This window comes from Nymphalis io, chromosome 23 (genome assembly GCF_905147045.1).
Source record: "Nymphalis io chromosome 23, ilAglIoxx1.1, whole genome shotgun sequence".
NCBI lineage: Eukaryota > Metazoa > Arthropoda > Insecta > Lepidoptera > Nymphalidae > Nymphalis > Nymphalis io.
This window is the reverse complement of record NC_065910.1, coordinates 5659580-5671592: the sequence shown is the minus strand read 5'-3', so window position 1 is coordinate 5671592 and position 12013 is coordinate 5659580. Positions and strand designations below refer to the sequence as shown.

At 37.2% G+C, this 12013-nt stretch overlaps 1 protein-coding gene across 1 annotated transcript; it reads left to right on the top strand.

Annotated features, from left to right (window-relative positions):
• Positions 1–402: 402 nt before the first annotated feature.
• Positions 403–9904, top strand: LOC126777464 (aldo-keto reductase AKR2E4-like). The gene is made up of 7 exons (XM_050500473.1): positions 403–450; positions 4081–4167; positions 4806–4976; positions 5140–5253; positions 5756–5917; positions 9316–9519; positions 9603–9904. The coding sequence occupies exons 1-7, from the start codon at positions 403–405 to the stop codon at positions 9792–9794; spliced, it is 978 nt and encodes a 325-aa protein (XP_050356430.1). The 3' UTR covers positions 9795–9904.
• Positions 9905–12013: the final 2109 nt, after the last annotated feature.

The following is a 12013-nucleotide window of genomic DNA, read 5'->3' as shown; positions in this document are numbered from 1 at the left end:
ATTATAGAGATAAGCCGGGATGACATTTCACTATAATATTATCAAATATAACATCACATGAGAGCTCTCTATCTTACATATATAAATGTTATTTTAAGCGGTTGGTTTATGGGGTAATTTACATATTTAAAATCTTCGTAATTACTGCTTAAAGCCTTTATTTTGTAATGAATGAATCTTCATTTTAGAATTGAGCCAAACACTCTCAAGGGCTCTAGTATTCAAAACATGATTACAGAAAAATGTATGTTCAGGGTAAAGCTTATTAATTGATTGATCGAATTATCTTGCGGGCGGAAACTACAAAAAAGCAGCTTCACGATATCCCACGCAGTTGTGACTGGACAGGAAAAAGTGTATTTATTATGCAGCAACGATGCAACTGGCATTTAAATCCGGAAGATGAAGACTACTGCAAGGAACGTGATAAGAGATCACTACATCAAAATGGTCCTTATGGACATAGATATCGTGTTTTCCGAAGAGCTAATTAGTGCTTAGTGCCTTCATATGGAATCTGAAACTGCCATACAATGACCTAAAGTAAACTAAAATAGCAAAAATAATGTCAATGTATATTAGATATATATATATATTATATATATATATATATGTAATATACATTGACTATAATATATATATATATATATAATAAAGTAAATTTAACAGTCTGCAAATGTCCCAATGTTAGACTAAGTTATCTCCTCTTTTTTTAAGGAGAAGGTCGAGCGTAATCCATAAAATATAATATATAGAAACAGGGTTCACAATAATTATCGTACAATTACGATACATACCTAGATACGATGTACGATAATTTTTATTATTATGTAAAATTTGATAATTACATGAACCAATAACAATAACAATTGTTTTTACTATCAGCGCCGTCTAATGGCTCATTTCTTTCTTAGGAACAATGGTAGTCGCTTCATATATTGGTTTGATGCGGAGTGTTGGCAGTTACAATATTTCGCGGGATCGAAATAAAAAAAATTAGACTATGACCTTTTTTTTAGGTTACTGCACAAGTGTACAAAATCACGATAAGCGATATAAACCGAATAACTTAACTCAATATTAGTAGTAAAACGCAATACAAAATAATGATACATTAATCACTCCATAATATATTAAAAAATAAAACACTAAGCATAATTTTCTCATCATACATCATCAGCATCAATTTGAGGTTTCTTCAGAAGGAGGAGAGTTTGAGACGAGAGAATATTATAACATTCCAGTAACAGCCTGTGAATGTCCCACTGCTGGGCTAAGGCCTCTTCTCTTTTAAGGCTTTTTGAGGAGAAGGTTTTGGAGCTTATTCCACGACGCTGCTCCAATGCGGGTTGGTGGAATACACATGTGGCAGAATTTCAGTGAAATTAGACACATGCAGGTTTCCTCACGATGTTTTCCTTTACCATCAAGCACGAGACGAATTATAATCACGTAATTAAGCACATGAAAATTCAGTGGTGCTTGCCCGGGTGTGAACCCACGCTCATTGGTTAAGATTCACGTGTTCTTACCACTGGGCCATATCGGCTTGACATCTTATAACATTGCCAATATTCAAAATTCATACTGATAATGAAAATATCATTTGACAGCTTAAAATTTTTATATAAAAGCTAATATCTCTACCTCGTAAGATATGATGATATCAAAATTGATTGAATTAATGATATTTTTATCATAAAAGAGTGCTTTTTAATATAAGTAATTCTGGCATTTGAACGTTAATAAACTTGTCAAAATGTTGTTCGTTTTGTTACAAGTTTTACTGTTTGTGTCGGTGAGTACATGAAATATTAATTTGTATTTATTTATTTTAATAAAGGATTATTTAGTTTAGACTAATTATTACTTACTAGTAAGAGTATTTTAGATATACGTTGTGCTCGATTCATGTTGTTAGATGTTTACATGGTGATACCATGTAAACATCTAAACAAACGTCTAGAAACCCTTTTCACTATTATTTTAACTGATTTTCCGATGTGGATTATAGTACTTTCGCTGGCGTTCCGGGAGTAGTGCAATTTTTGATCTCTTTTTTTTAAATTTTGTTGTAATACAATTACTCCACTAGAATGTGCTATCGTTGTTTTATTTGGTTACTTATTTTTTATTAAATTTTTGTTCCAAATTTAAAATATTACGAAAACTAAATAACTATTATATTGGACTCATGTACATTTAAGACCTTAAAAGTTTTATATATGGGATAGTTTTCTACGATGTCTAGACTACCCGATTTTCGATTTGCCAATTTTTTTATGTTTTTTTGTTATCATGTTATTTGTTACAAATAAAGTTGACATTATCTGAAATTTGTATGTAATTCTAATTATTGACACTAGACGGCGCTGTTTTTATTCTATACAAGTCACAGTTAACGTCAACGCTATCAAGTGAGTAAAAAAACTCGCACTATTTTTTTAGTCATTAATTCTACTGTAATTACTATTGAACGGCCAGGCAAACGCGACCAAAGCGCCATAGGTACACAGTGGAAATTTTCCGCCTACGTACGAAGCGCTTTGAATCCACATTCATCATTCGCACTGCGAAACTATGGAATGCTTTGCCTGAGTCCGTATTTCCTGATAGGTACAATGTTGGTGTCTTCAAATACAGAGTAAACAGGTTTCTTATAGGCAAGCGTGCTACATTTTAGACTGTGTCGATGCTTAACATCAGGCAAGTCAACGGTCAAACGCTGACCTATTAATAGTAAAAAAAAAAATATTAAAATTTAATTTATTCTTTACTAATAAAGTATTTTGTATTTTAAAAAAAGTAACTAAATAAGCAACAATTAATAAGGCGAATGAATAAATAATCTTTAATTCTCATTACGAAATTAGGAGAAGCTATGGAACTATTTTTGTAAGTTAAGTTATTGTAGATTACTTTTCGATTCTACAAAAAATTTATAGATATTCTCGTCTTTTAAAAGACAAAAGTTTCCCTATTATTATTTAACTGTCAATATTTTTTCGATGTAACACCGTAAAGGATTCTACATTAAAAACGATTTCTTATAATATGGCCGGCTTTGACTATGACCTATCAGTTTATTCACTACATTTGTATTTCTGATAATTTAGCTTTAGCCTTCAGTGCTGGCAAATTTATCAACTCTTTAAGATTTTTTTTTTTAAAACATAAAATACTAGTATCAATTATATGATATGTACAAAGATACTACTAAATCGATCATTTTTATCTGATTGAAAGTCGTGCAAATGTTATCATATATTGCTTTTTGTTTTATTTAATCGTGACCTTGAACTAGATGATTAGTAAGGCATCTATGTTATTAGAGATACCTTGTTTACTTAATTTCAATTATTTTACCAACTAAGTGACAGTCCGTCTCTGTTTTCCAATATCACTGCAGTTTTCATTTCTTCAAAAACTAAATTTACTTGTGTCATATTTTGGAACTTGATATTTATGAAATTGATCAGAAATATTGATTGGTCCCGCGGCTGAACTCTTTCTGTTCGTGTCAGATTGGGCAGCCTATCAGATACAGTACAGCAGTACAGTAACAGTAACAGTAACAGCCTGTGAATGTTCCACTACTGGGCTAATGCCTCCTCTCCCTTTTGAGGAGAAGGTTTAGAGATTATTCCACAACGCTGTTCCAATGCGGGTTAGTAAAATACACACGTATCATAATTTCAATGAAATTAGACACATGCAGGTTTCCTTACGATGTTTTCCTTAACCGTCAAGCACGAGATGAATTATAATCACAAATTAAGTATATGAAAATTCAGTGTTGCTTGCCCGGGTTTGAACCCACGATCGTCGGTTAAGATTCACGCGTTCTAACCACTAGGCCATCTCGGCTTATCGCCATATTGGCCTATCAGATGATCAGGGGAATTCAGATTGCCAAGTGCACTGATTGCACACACATTTGTGCACTATGTTATGCTTAACACAGTTGGCTAGTCTCTATTGAGTATCATCATGTAGGGTAGTAAATCAAAAATATTGTGAAATTAAATTTGATTTTAATATTTCAGTATATTTTGTTAACATTCTAACTTTAAATCACAGGTGTCAACTGCCGATGCATTGCAAAAAACTATACAATTAAATGATGGTAACAGGATACCAATACTCTCGTTTGGTACTTTTGGAAAAGTGAGTATTTTTAGATTACATTGCTTCATTCAATTCAATATATCGATCTATAAAGCTACTTAATCAATTTACAAGGGAAACTTTATTTAATCATACGTACTTCTATGTAGATTAATTACACGACTTGTCTATATAACCTAAGCATGAAGTATAATAACGGTTTCACAGTAATTATAGAGTTCACACATTTCTACAATGCATTCCAGATATTAACAGAGGCTCATATAGAAGAATTTCAAACCTTAAATCAGAAAACGATATGCGTCTGCCTGAAACAATATTTTTGATGCCTGTTTGTCAAATCGCTAACTCATAAAGCCGCAAATCCAAAGTTCTAGGTTCGAGTCCCTGGTTGACCACGACATTACTATATTTTCTGAACTATACTCATAAGCCTATCGGATGATGAAGGGAGTTAATGTTTAACTCATATGACTATTGAGTATCAGCATATCAAATTCTACAGACTTAGTATAGAAAATTTGTCAATTTTCTATACTAAGTATTCAACAGCTAGATATATTCTTTTCATATAAGTAATTAATTATCGTACATATTTAGTACAGAGCTGAAAATAATTTACAAACACATATTGACTGACTTCAAAGACATTATAATTAATTATAAGCATTTTATAGAGACAAGATATTCCTCGCATTAAAGAGGCGGTGATCCAAGCTATTGAAGCAGGATATAGACAAATTGATACAGCCCATGCGTACCAAAATTATGAAGAAATTGGTGAAGCGATTGCTGATGTTATAAGTCGTGGCATAGTTAAGAGAGAAGACTTATGGATTACTACAAAGGTATGTTATGCTCAATAAACCTTTTCTTTAAAAGTACCGCTACTCTATTCCTGATAAAATTTATTGGGAAATTTTTGTAGAAACTTCTGACTACATTTATATCAAGTGCGATACTATATTTTAATTTCGCATTATATTTTATTCGGCTTATTTTTATTCATAGGTTCCATTCAGAGTTGGTGATAGACATGGAGTACTTCCAGCGATATTAACATCTCTACTAAAATTGAAGTTGAGTTATATAGATTTGTATCTAATACATTCGCCCGAAAATCTGGTAAGTTTTTGTAAAAAAAAACACCTAAAGCATAAGTTATACTATTATTTCAAATAAATCAATAAACAAACAATCCATTTCTCTAATTTTTTTCTTATTCACTACAGAATTTTAAAAACATAATCATGACATATAATTGTATTTACGTTATATTTTCAAATTTCAATTTCAACTTTAATGTATATTTATTATTTATTTTAATGAAATTCTTATTGTCGTGGTCGTAGTGTCTTATGGATGACATGCATAGACATTGGCATTGTAAGAAATATTAAACATTTCTTACACCGCTAATACCAAAGTAAGATATAAATCCCTCGTGCACGTAGTTACACTAGCTTACTCACCCTTCAAACCGGAACAAGAGAATACTAATTATTGCTGTTTTGCGATATGTCCGATGACAGGGTGGTATCGACCCAGGCGACTGTTTGTTTCCCAAATAAAAAAAAAACAATTAAACTCATAACGAATGTAATGCAATTAGTTATTTTTTATCTAGTTCTTCCTTGAAACACATGATTACCTAGATGTGTGGAAAGGCATGGAGGACGTTAAGAAGTTAAACTTGACAAGATCTATTGGCGTATCAAATTTTAAAAGTTCGCACATAAATAGACTTCTGGTTCATTCAAATACAGTACCATCTGTTAATCAAATCGAGGTAAGAGTCTATCAATCATTTTATTTATTTGTATTTACATATTTGTACTTAGGTATAAAGAAAATCTGCTAATTTTTTATTTCATTTTTATGGCTAAGTCCAGATAATAGATAAAAAACATTGGATGTAAACTACAATATATTTTAAGAAATTGTGTCTACAGTCAAAAATGCTTAAAATTACTTATTACTAATTAATTGCTTAATCTTGAAAAAAAATTTATTTATATTCGTAGTGCTATTCAATCAATCAATCAACAGCCAATCGTTGTCCACTGCTGAACATAGGCCTCTCCCAAGGTGCGCCAAAGCTCCCTGTCCTCCGCCTTCCGCATCCAGTTGGTGCCCGCCACCTTCTTAAGGTCGTCGGTCCACCTGGCTGGAGGGCGCCCTACGCTGCGCTTGCCGATTCGCGGTCTCCACTCTAGGACTCGTCTGCTCCAACGGCCATCGGTCCTACGACATACGTGACCAGCCCACTGCCACTTCAGCCTGCTAATTTTGCAAGCTATGTCGGTGACTCCGGTTCTTTTCCGGATAATCTCATTTCTGATCTTATCCTTCAAAGATACTCCGAGCATAGCTCGCTCCATAGCACGCTGAGCGACTTTGAATTTGTGGACTAGTCCCGCAGTTAGTGTCCACGTTTCGGCACCGTATGTCATGGCAGGTAAGACGCATTGGTTGAAGACTTTCGTCTTCAAACATTGCGGTATAGACGACTTGAGGACTTGACGAAGGTTGCCAAATGCTGCCCATCCCAAGCGAATTCTTCGATCGGCTTCCTTCTCGAAGTTGTTCCTACCGACTTGTATTATCTGTCCTAGGTAGGTATATTCACTAACAACTTCGAGAGGTTTCCCCTCGACGTATATCGGTCCCGGCACGACATGCCTATTGAACATGACCTTGGTCTTGTCCAAGTTCATACCGAGACCGACACACCGGGAAGACTCGCCTAGGCTACGCAGCATTTCGGTGAGTTGTTCCAGCGACTCTGCTATGATGACGATATCGTCGGCAAATCGAAGGTGTGAGATGTACTCGCCGTTTACATTGACTCCATACCTAGTCCAATCCAGCGTTTTGAAAACGTCTTCCAACGCGTTGGTGAACAGTTTCGGGGATATTACATCCCCCTGTCTCACCCCTCTGCGCAGTTGGATCGCCTTCGTCTTACAGTCCTGGATGTGGACAGTCATTGTAGCGGCGTTGTACAGACATCTCAGTACCTCGATATATCTCCAATCGATATGACATCTCTGCAATGAGTCGAGCACTGCCCAGGTTTCGATGGAGTCGAAGGCTTTCTCGTAGTCCACAAATGCCATACACAGCGGCTGATTGTACTCTTCGGTCTTCTGCACAATCTGCCGAACAGTATGGATGTGGTCCACGGTGCTGTAGCCTGATCGAAAGCCGGCTTGCTCTGGGGGCTGGAACTCGTCAAGTCGTCTGGCGAGACGGTTCGTGACGACTCTTGAGAACAGCTTATACACGTGACTCAGGAGGGAGATTGGTCTGTAGTTTTTCAAGAGGGTTTTATCACCTTTCTTGAAAAACAGTACCACCTCACTCCCGCTCCACGTTTCCGGGGTCTTGCCATGTTGGATGACGGAATTAAAGAGGCTTGCTAGCTCTTTCAGGACCGGAGTCCCGCCTGCCTTAAGCAACTCTGTTGTGATTCCGTCATCTCCCGGAGCTTTGTTGTTTTTAAGCTGTTCTAGAGCCGCCCTAATATCTCCTTGGTCAACGACCGGGAGCTCCTCGGAGTAATGGCGCATAAGAGGGGCGCGCTGGTCATCAATACTGATTCCCACGGGTTTATCCGATCTTGAAGAGAACAACTGCCCATAAAACCTCTCTACTTCTCCGATAATCTCAGGCCTAGAGGTAACGACCCCACCATTTTCAGTTTTAAGTTTTGTCAGACGCGGCCTCCCAAACTTGCGAGCGAACACTTTCGATCCCCGATTTTGCTCAATCGCAGCCTTGATGGCACGGGTATTGGAGCGTCGGAGATCGCGTCGCGTCAGCGTTTTTATTGTTCGGTTTAAGGCCTTATCTGACAAAAACGATGGTAGTTCTCGTCGTTTTCTCATGAGCTCGAGTGTCTCAGCAGAGAGTTTTGGTGCGTTGTCTCTTCTCTGTGGCGGAAAACACTTGCGGGATGTGTTTTGCAGTATTTTGACCAGCGTGTCGGTTCTCTCATCAATGCTGCTTATGGTTTCCAACGCGGTGAATTGATTTTGAAGTTCCATTTGGAACTTTTCGGAGCTTTGAGCAGCTTGGAGCATGGTAGGTCGGAGAGTAGACCTCATCATTCTCGATCTTTCGGCTTTTAAGTTGATATTGAGGTTTAGAGTGCCTCGAACCAAGCGGTGATCACTTCCGGTATTAAACTTGTTGATCACTGAAACATCTCTAAATATGTGCCTTTTATTCGAAATGATAAAGTCTATCTCGTTCCTTGTCACGTTATCGGGGCTTCGCCAGGTCCACCTCCTCTGAGGCTTTTTTTGAAAGAAAGAATTCATCAAAAAAAGCCCCTGCGCTTCGAGAAAGTTTACCAGCATTTGCCCCCTGTGATTTCTGCAGCCCGAGCCGTAAGGTCCGACTTTCGATTCACCGCTATCTTGTACTCCCACTTTAGCATTAAAGTCTCCCATAACAACATTGTAGTGGGCCCTCGAGGTGTCGTTGAGGGCCTTTGCGATGTCCTCGTACATCGCTTCGACCACATCATCAGAGTATGTCGAAGTTGGCGCATATACCTGTACAACCTTCAGGGAGTACCTGTCGGAAAGTTTTAGGACAAGGTACGCTACCCGGTTCGACACACTACTGATTTCCACAATGCTGCTAATGAGATCCTTTTTGACTAGAAAACCGACACCACCCTGGGAGAGGTTATCACCTTCGCGGAAGTAGAGTAAGTTACCGGACTCTAGAGTTATCGTGTCCTCCCCCTGTCTTCGGACTTCAGATAACCCCAGTATATGCCAGTTTATATGACTTAACTCTACTTCTAATTCGGCGAGGTGATGGTCCAGCCTCATCGAGCGTCCATTATACGTTGCCATTTTCAGTCGTTTTATACGGTAGCCTGCCGTGAACCGGTGATTCTTAGCACCCCCTGCCCTGCCGATACCGCGACCGCTACCTTGGTCGGGCCTAGCGGGCTTGCCGGTAACTGGGGGCCTTTTTTTGGGCGCATCTGCCATTAAGGGAGGGGTTTGCCCATACTCGCCGCGCTGGGCAGGCGTGCTATAGTGCTATTAATATGTTATTAAAACAAAAACTGGATAATTAATTATGTTTAAAAATAATGGGGGACATTTACAGGCTGTTACTAAAAAAAAACTACTATATATATTAATTTTGTAATTGTCTTTTTAGGTTCATCCTACTTATACAGACTTAGAACTTGTATCATATTGTCAAAGCCTAAACATTACAGTTCTGTCTTATGCACCATTTGGATTCATGGTACCGAGAGGATTCGTATATAATCCAACGAAATCAACGTTTAAAGAACCGGTACTAGTGAGAATAGCAAATAAATATGGGAAAACCTCTAGTCAAGTCGTTCTACGATACTTGGTATGTACCGTAAAGTATATTAAAGCAACAGCCTCTAAACTCCCATTGGTATCATTAAATTTATTTTTTATATATTATTTTAGATGGACCGTGGAACAATACCAATTCCAAGATCAACAAACGCAGAACGAATTAAATTAAATATTGACATATTTGATTTCCGTCTCACTACAGAAGAAATTAACTTAATCAACGAACTTAACGAAGGAGCTAAAGTGTACAATTTTGATCCATTGTCTTTTTTTGTAATGACGATTTACTTTAGTTTATTCTGATATGAAACTTGTATCAATTATGATACTGGTGTTCGCTTAGTGCCTGAAACTGATCCATAGTCATAATTGAAATGCATTTCGAACTTTTCTATTTAATCTTATTTTTGTATAAAAAAAAAAACACCTTTAATCATTGCCAAAAAAAAACCGGTTCACCAACAGGGAGGAAAACTACTGGACTGTTTTGACTTTGCCTCTTTTTATAGAATTAACACAGACTCTTCATAATTTATAAACTCTAACAACATGATTTTTTATTGTGTTACCGTAACAGCCTGTGAATGTCCCACTGCTGGGCTAAAGGCCTCCTCTCCTCTTTTTGAGGAGAAGGTTTGGAGCTTATTCCACCACGCTGCTCCAATGCGGGTTGGTAGAATTCACATGTGGCAGAACTTCAGTGAAATTAGACACATGCAGGTTTCCTCACGATGTTTTCCTTCACCGTGAAGCACGAGATGAATTATAATCACAAATTAAGCACATGAAAATTCAGTGGTGCTTGCCCGGGTTTGAACCAACGATCATCGGTTAAGATTCACGCGTTCTTACCACAGGGCCATCTCGGCTTATTTATTGTGTTATGCCTTAATAATCACAAAATATGTAAAATACATAGACATAATGGCATGGCGTGGATAAGTGGGGCCATTGGCATTGTCCGTGTAAGACGTATTATAGAGCATCCATCCATCTTTAATGCGTCATCTTGGAAACTAATATGTTATATTCCTTGTGCTTGTACACACTGACTCACGGATACCTTAAACTGGAATACAAGGTTAAAGTAATCGGCATAAGTTCATATGTCTATATTTTCATAATGGAATATGTCTGCGAGTTATTTTTGTAAAAAAGATGAAAATAAAAATTAAATTAATCAACTACAAAGAATATCATTGTATTATTTACAAATACTGCAATATGATATTTAATTTTAGAAATGTATGAAGTTTGTATTTTTTTTGTTATCTAAATTGTTAAAATCCTTGCTTGATAATGGTATTTTAAGTTGAGATTTAAATTTTATTGATAGACAAAATCAAAGATATCTGCATTACATAAGTTAGTACATTGAAAAGGTGAAATATACTTAATGTTGATAAGATTTTATATTATCATTCGTATCTTATTTTAAGATTCAGTAACATTTAGAGGTTGTTTTTTTTTCAATAATTATGTATGTATAAAATATAAAATGTTTGTTTTTTGAAAAAATTAAAAACGTAAGATTTGCTAAGATAATTTAGAAGATAATGAGGATAATATTTGTAATGATGTGTTTTTATTAAAACTAATGATCGCTCAGTGGTCGAAAATCGACCATAATTTATTTAAATTTTATTAAAGTTTGAATGTTATTAAGGTATTCTTGTCAAATTTATACACATAAATAAAATTGAAGTGTTTGTCTGTGATTTCAAGATAACTGCCTCTTTTAAAGTTAATATGGCTATTTGCGATTTACCAAAACATTCATTTTTTTATTTTTGTCTGTTATTCTGTCTGTTTGTCCTTTTTTTCACACTGGAAAAACGCAAAGGATTCATGGCGGGGTTGTTCAAGGCGCGTGACTTCTCGTTTAATGCCTAGAACCAGAGTAGGTTCCGCCAACTATCTGGCCACCGCAGCTCTGTCCGATCTGAGATATGTCTCTAACTCTGCCAGGCTGCGGTTAGGGGAGAAGTACGTTCCCACAACTACGTACTCTCCTCACTCCGCCACTACGTCGCCCGAGCCCCTCTCAATAAGTGAGAGGGGAGGACTTGTTCCATTCCGAATGAGGTATCACCACCACGGTGTCGTTCAAGTCCCGTGCCTAATGTGGTAGGGAAGGGATGTAATAGGGCTCGCAGGTGACAGCCAGGTCAATCTTCCACTCCACCATGGATTGCAGCAGTAGGTCCTGAACCCCAGCGCAGTGGTTTATATTCGTCTAACGGAAGCTGAATTCTGCGCTCATGTCGACATTTCAGCTTCCTTCTCGGCTTGGAATTGTCCGACATTGGTGGTGGTCTGTGTGCCTAAGACCACCTTACCCTTCGTGATGGGTGGAATGCACTCCCTAGACCCCATCATGTGCCCGGAGGGTATTCCAACATCCGCGAAAACTGCGCAGCGCAACTTCCCGGTGCAGCACACAGATTTTTGGCCATCGACGCTGCACCGTAAGCAAAGCCCACCGTCGTTCAGCTCTAGATGGGAAGAGTGCCTTGGTGTGG

Coding starts and splice junctions, on each gene's coding strand:
- LOC126777464 (XM_050500473.1), top strand. CDS start 403: ATGAAGACTACTGCAAGGAACGTGATAAGAGATCACTACATCAAAATG. Junction 5,918..9,315: donor CATCTGTTAATCAAATCGAG/GTAAGAGTCTAT, acceptor TTGTCTTTTTAG/GTTCATCCTACTTATACAGA. Junction 9,520..9,602: donor AAGTCGTTCTACGATACTTG/GTATGTACCGTA, acceptor ATATTATTTTAG/ATGGACCGTGGAACAATACC.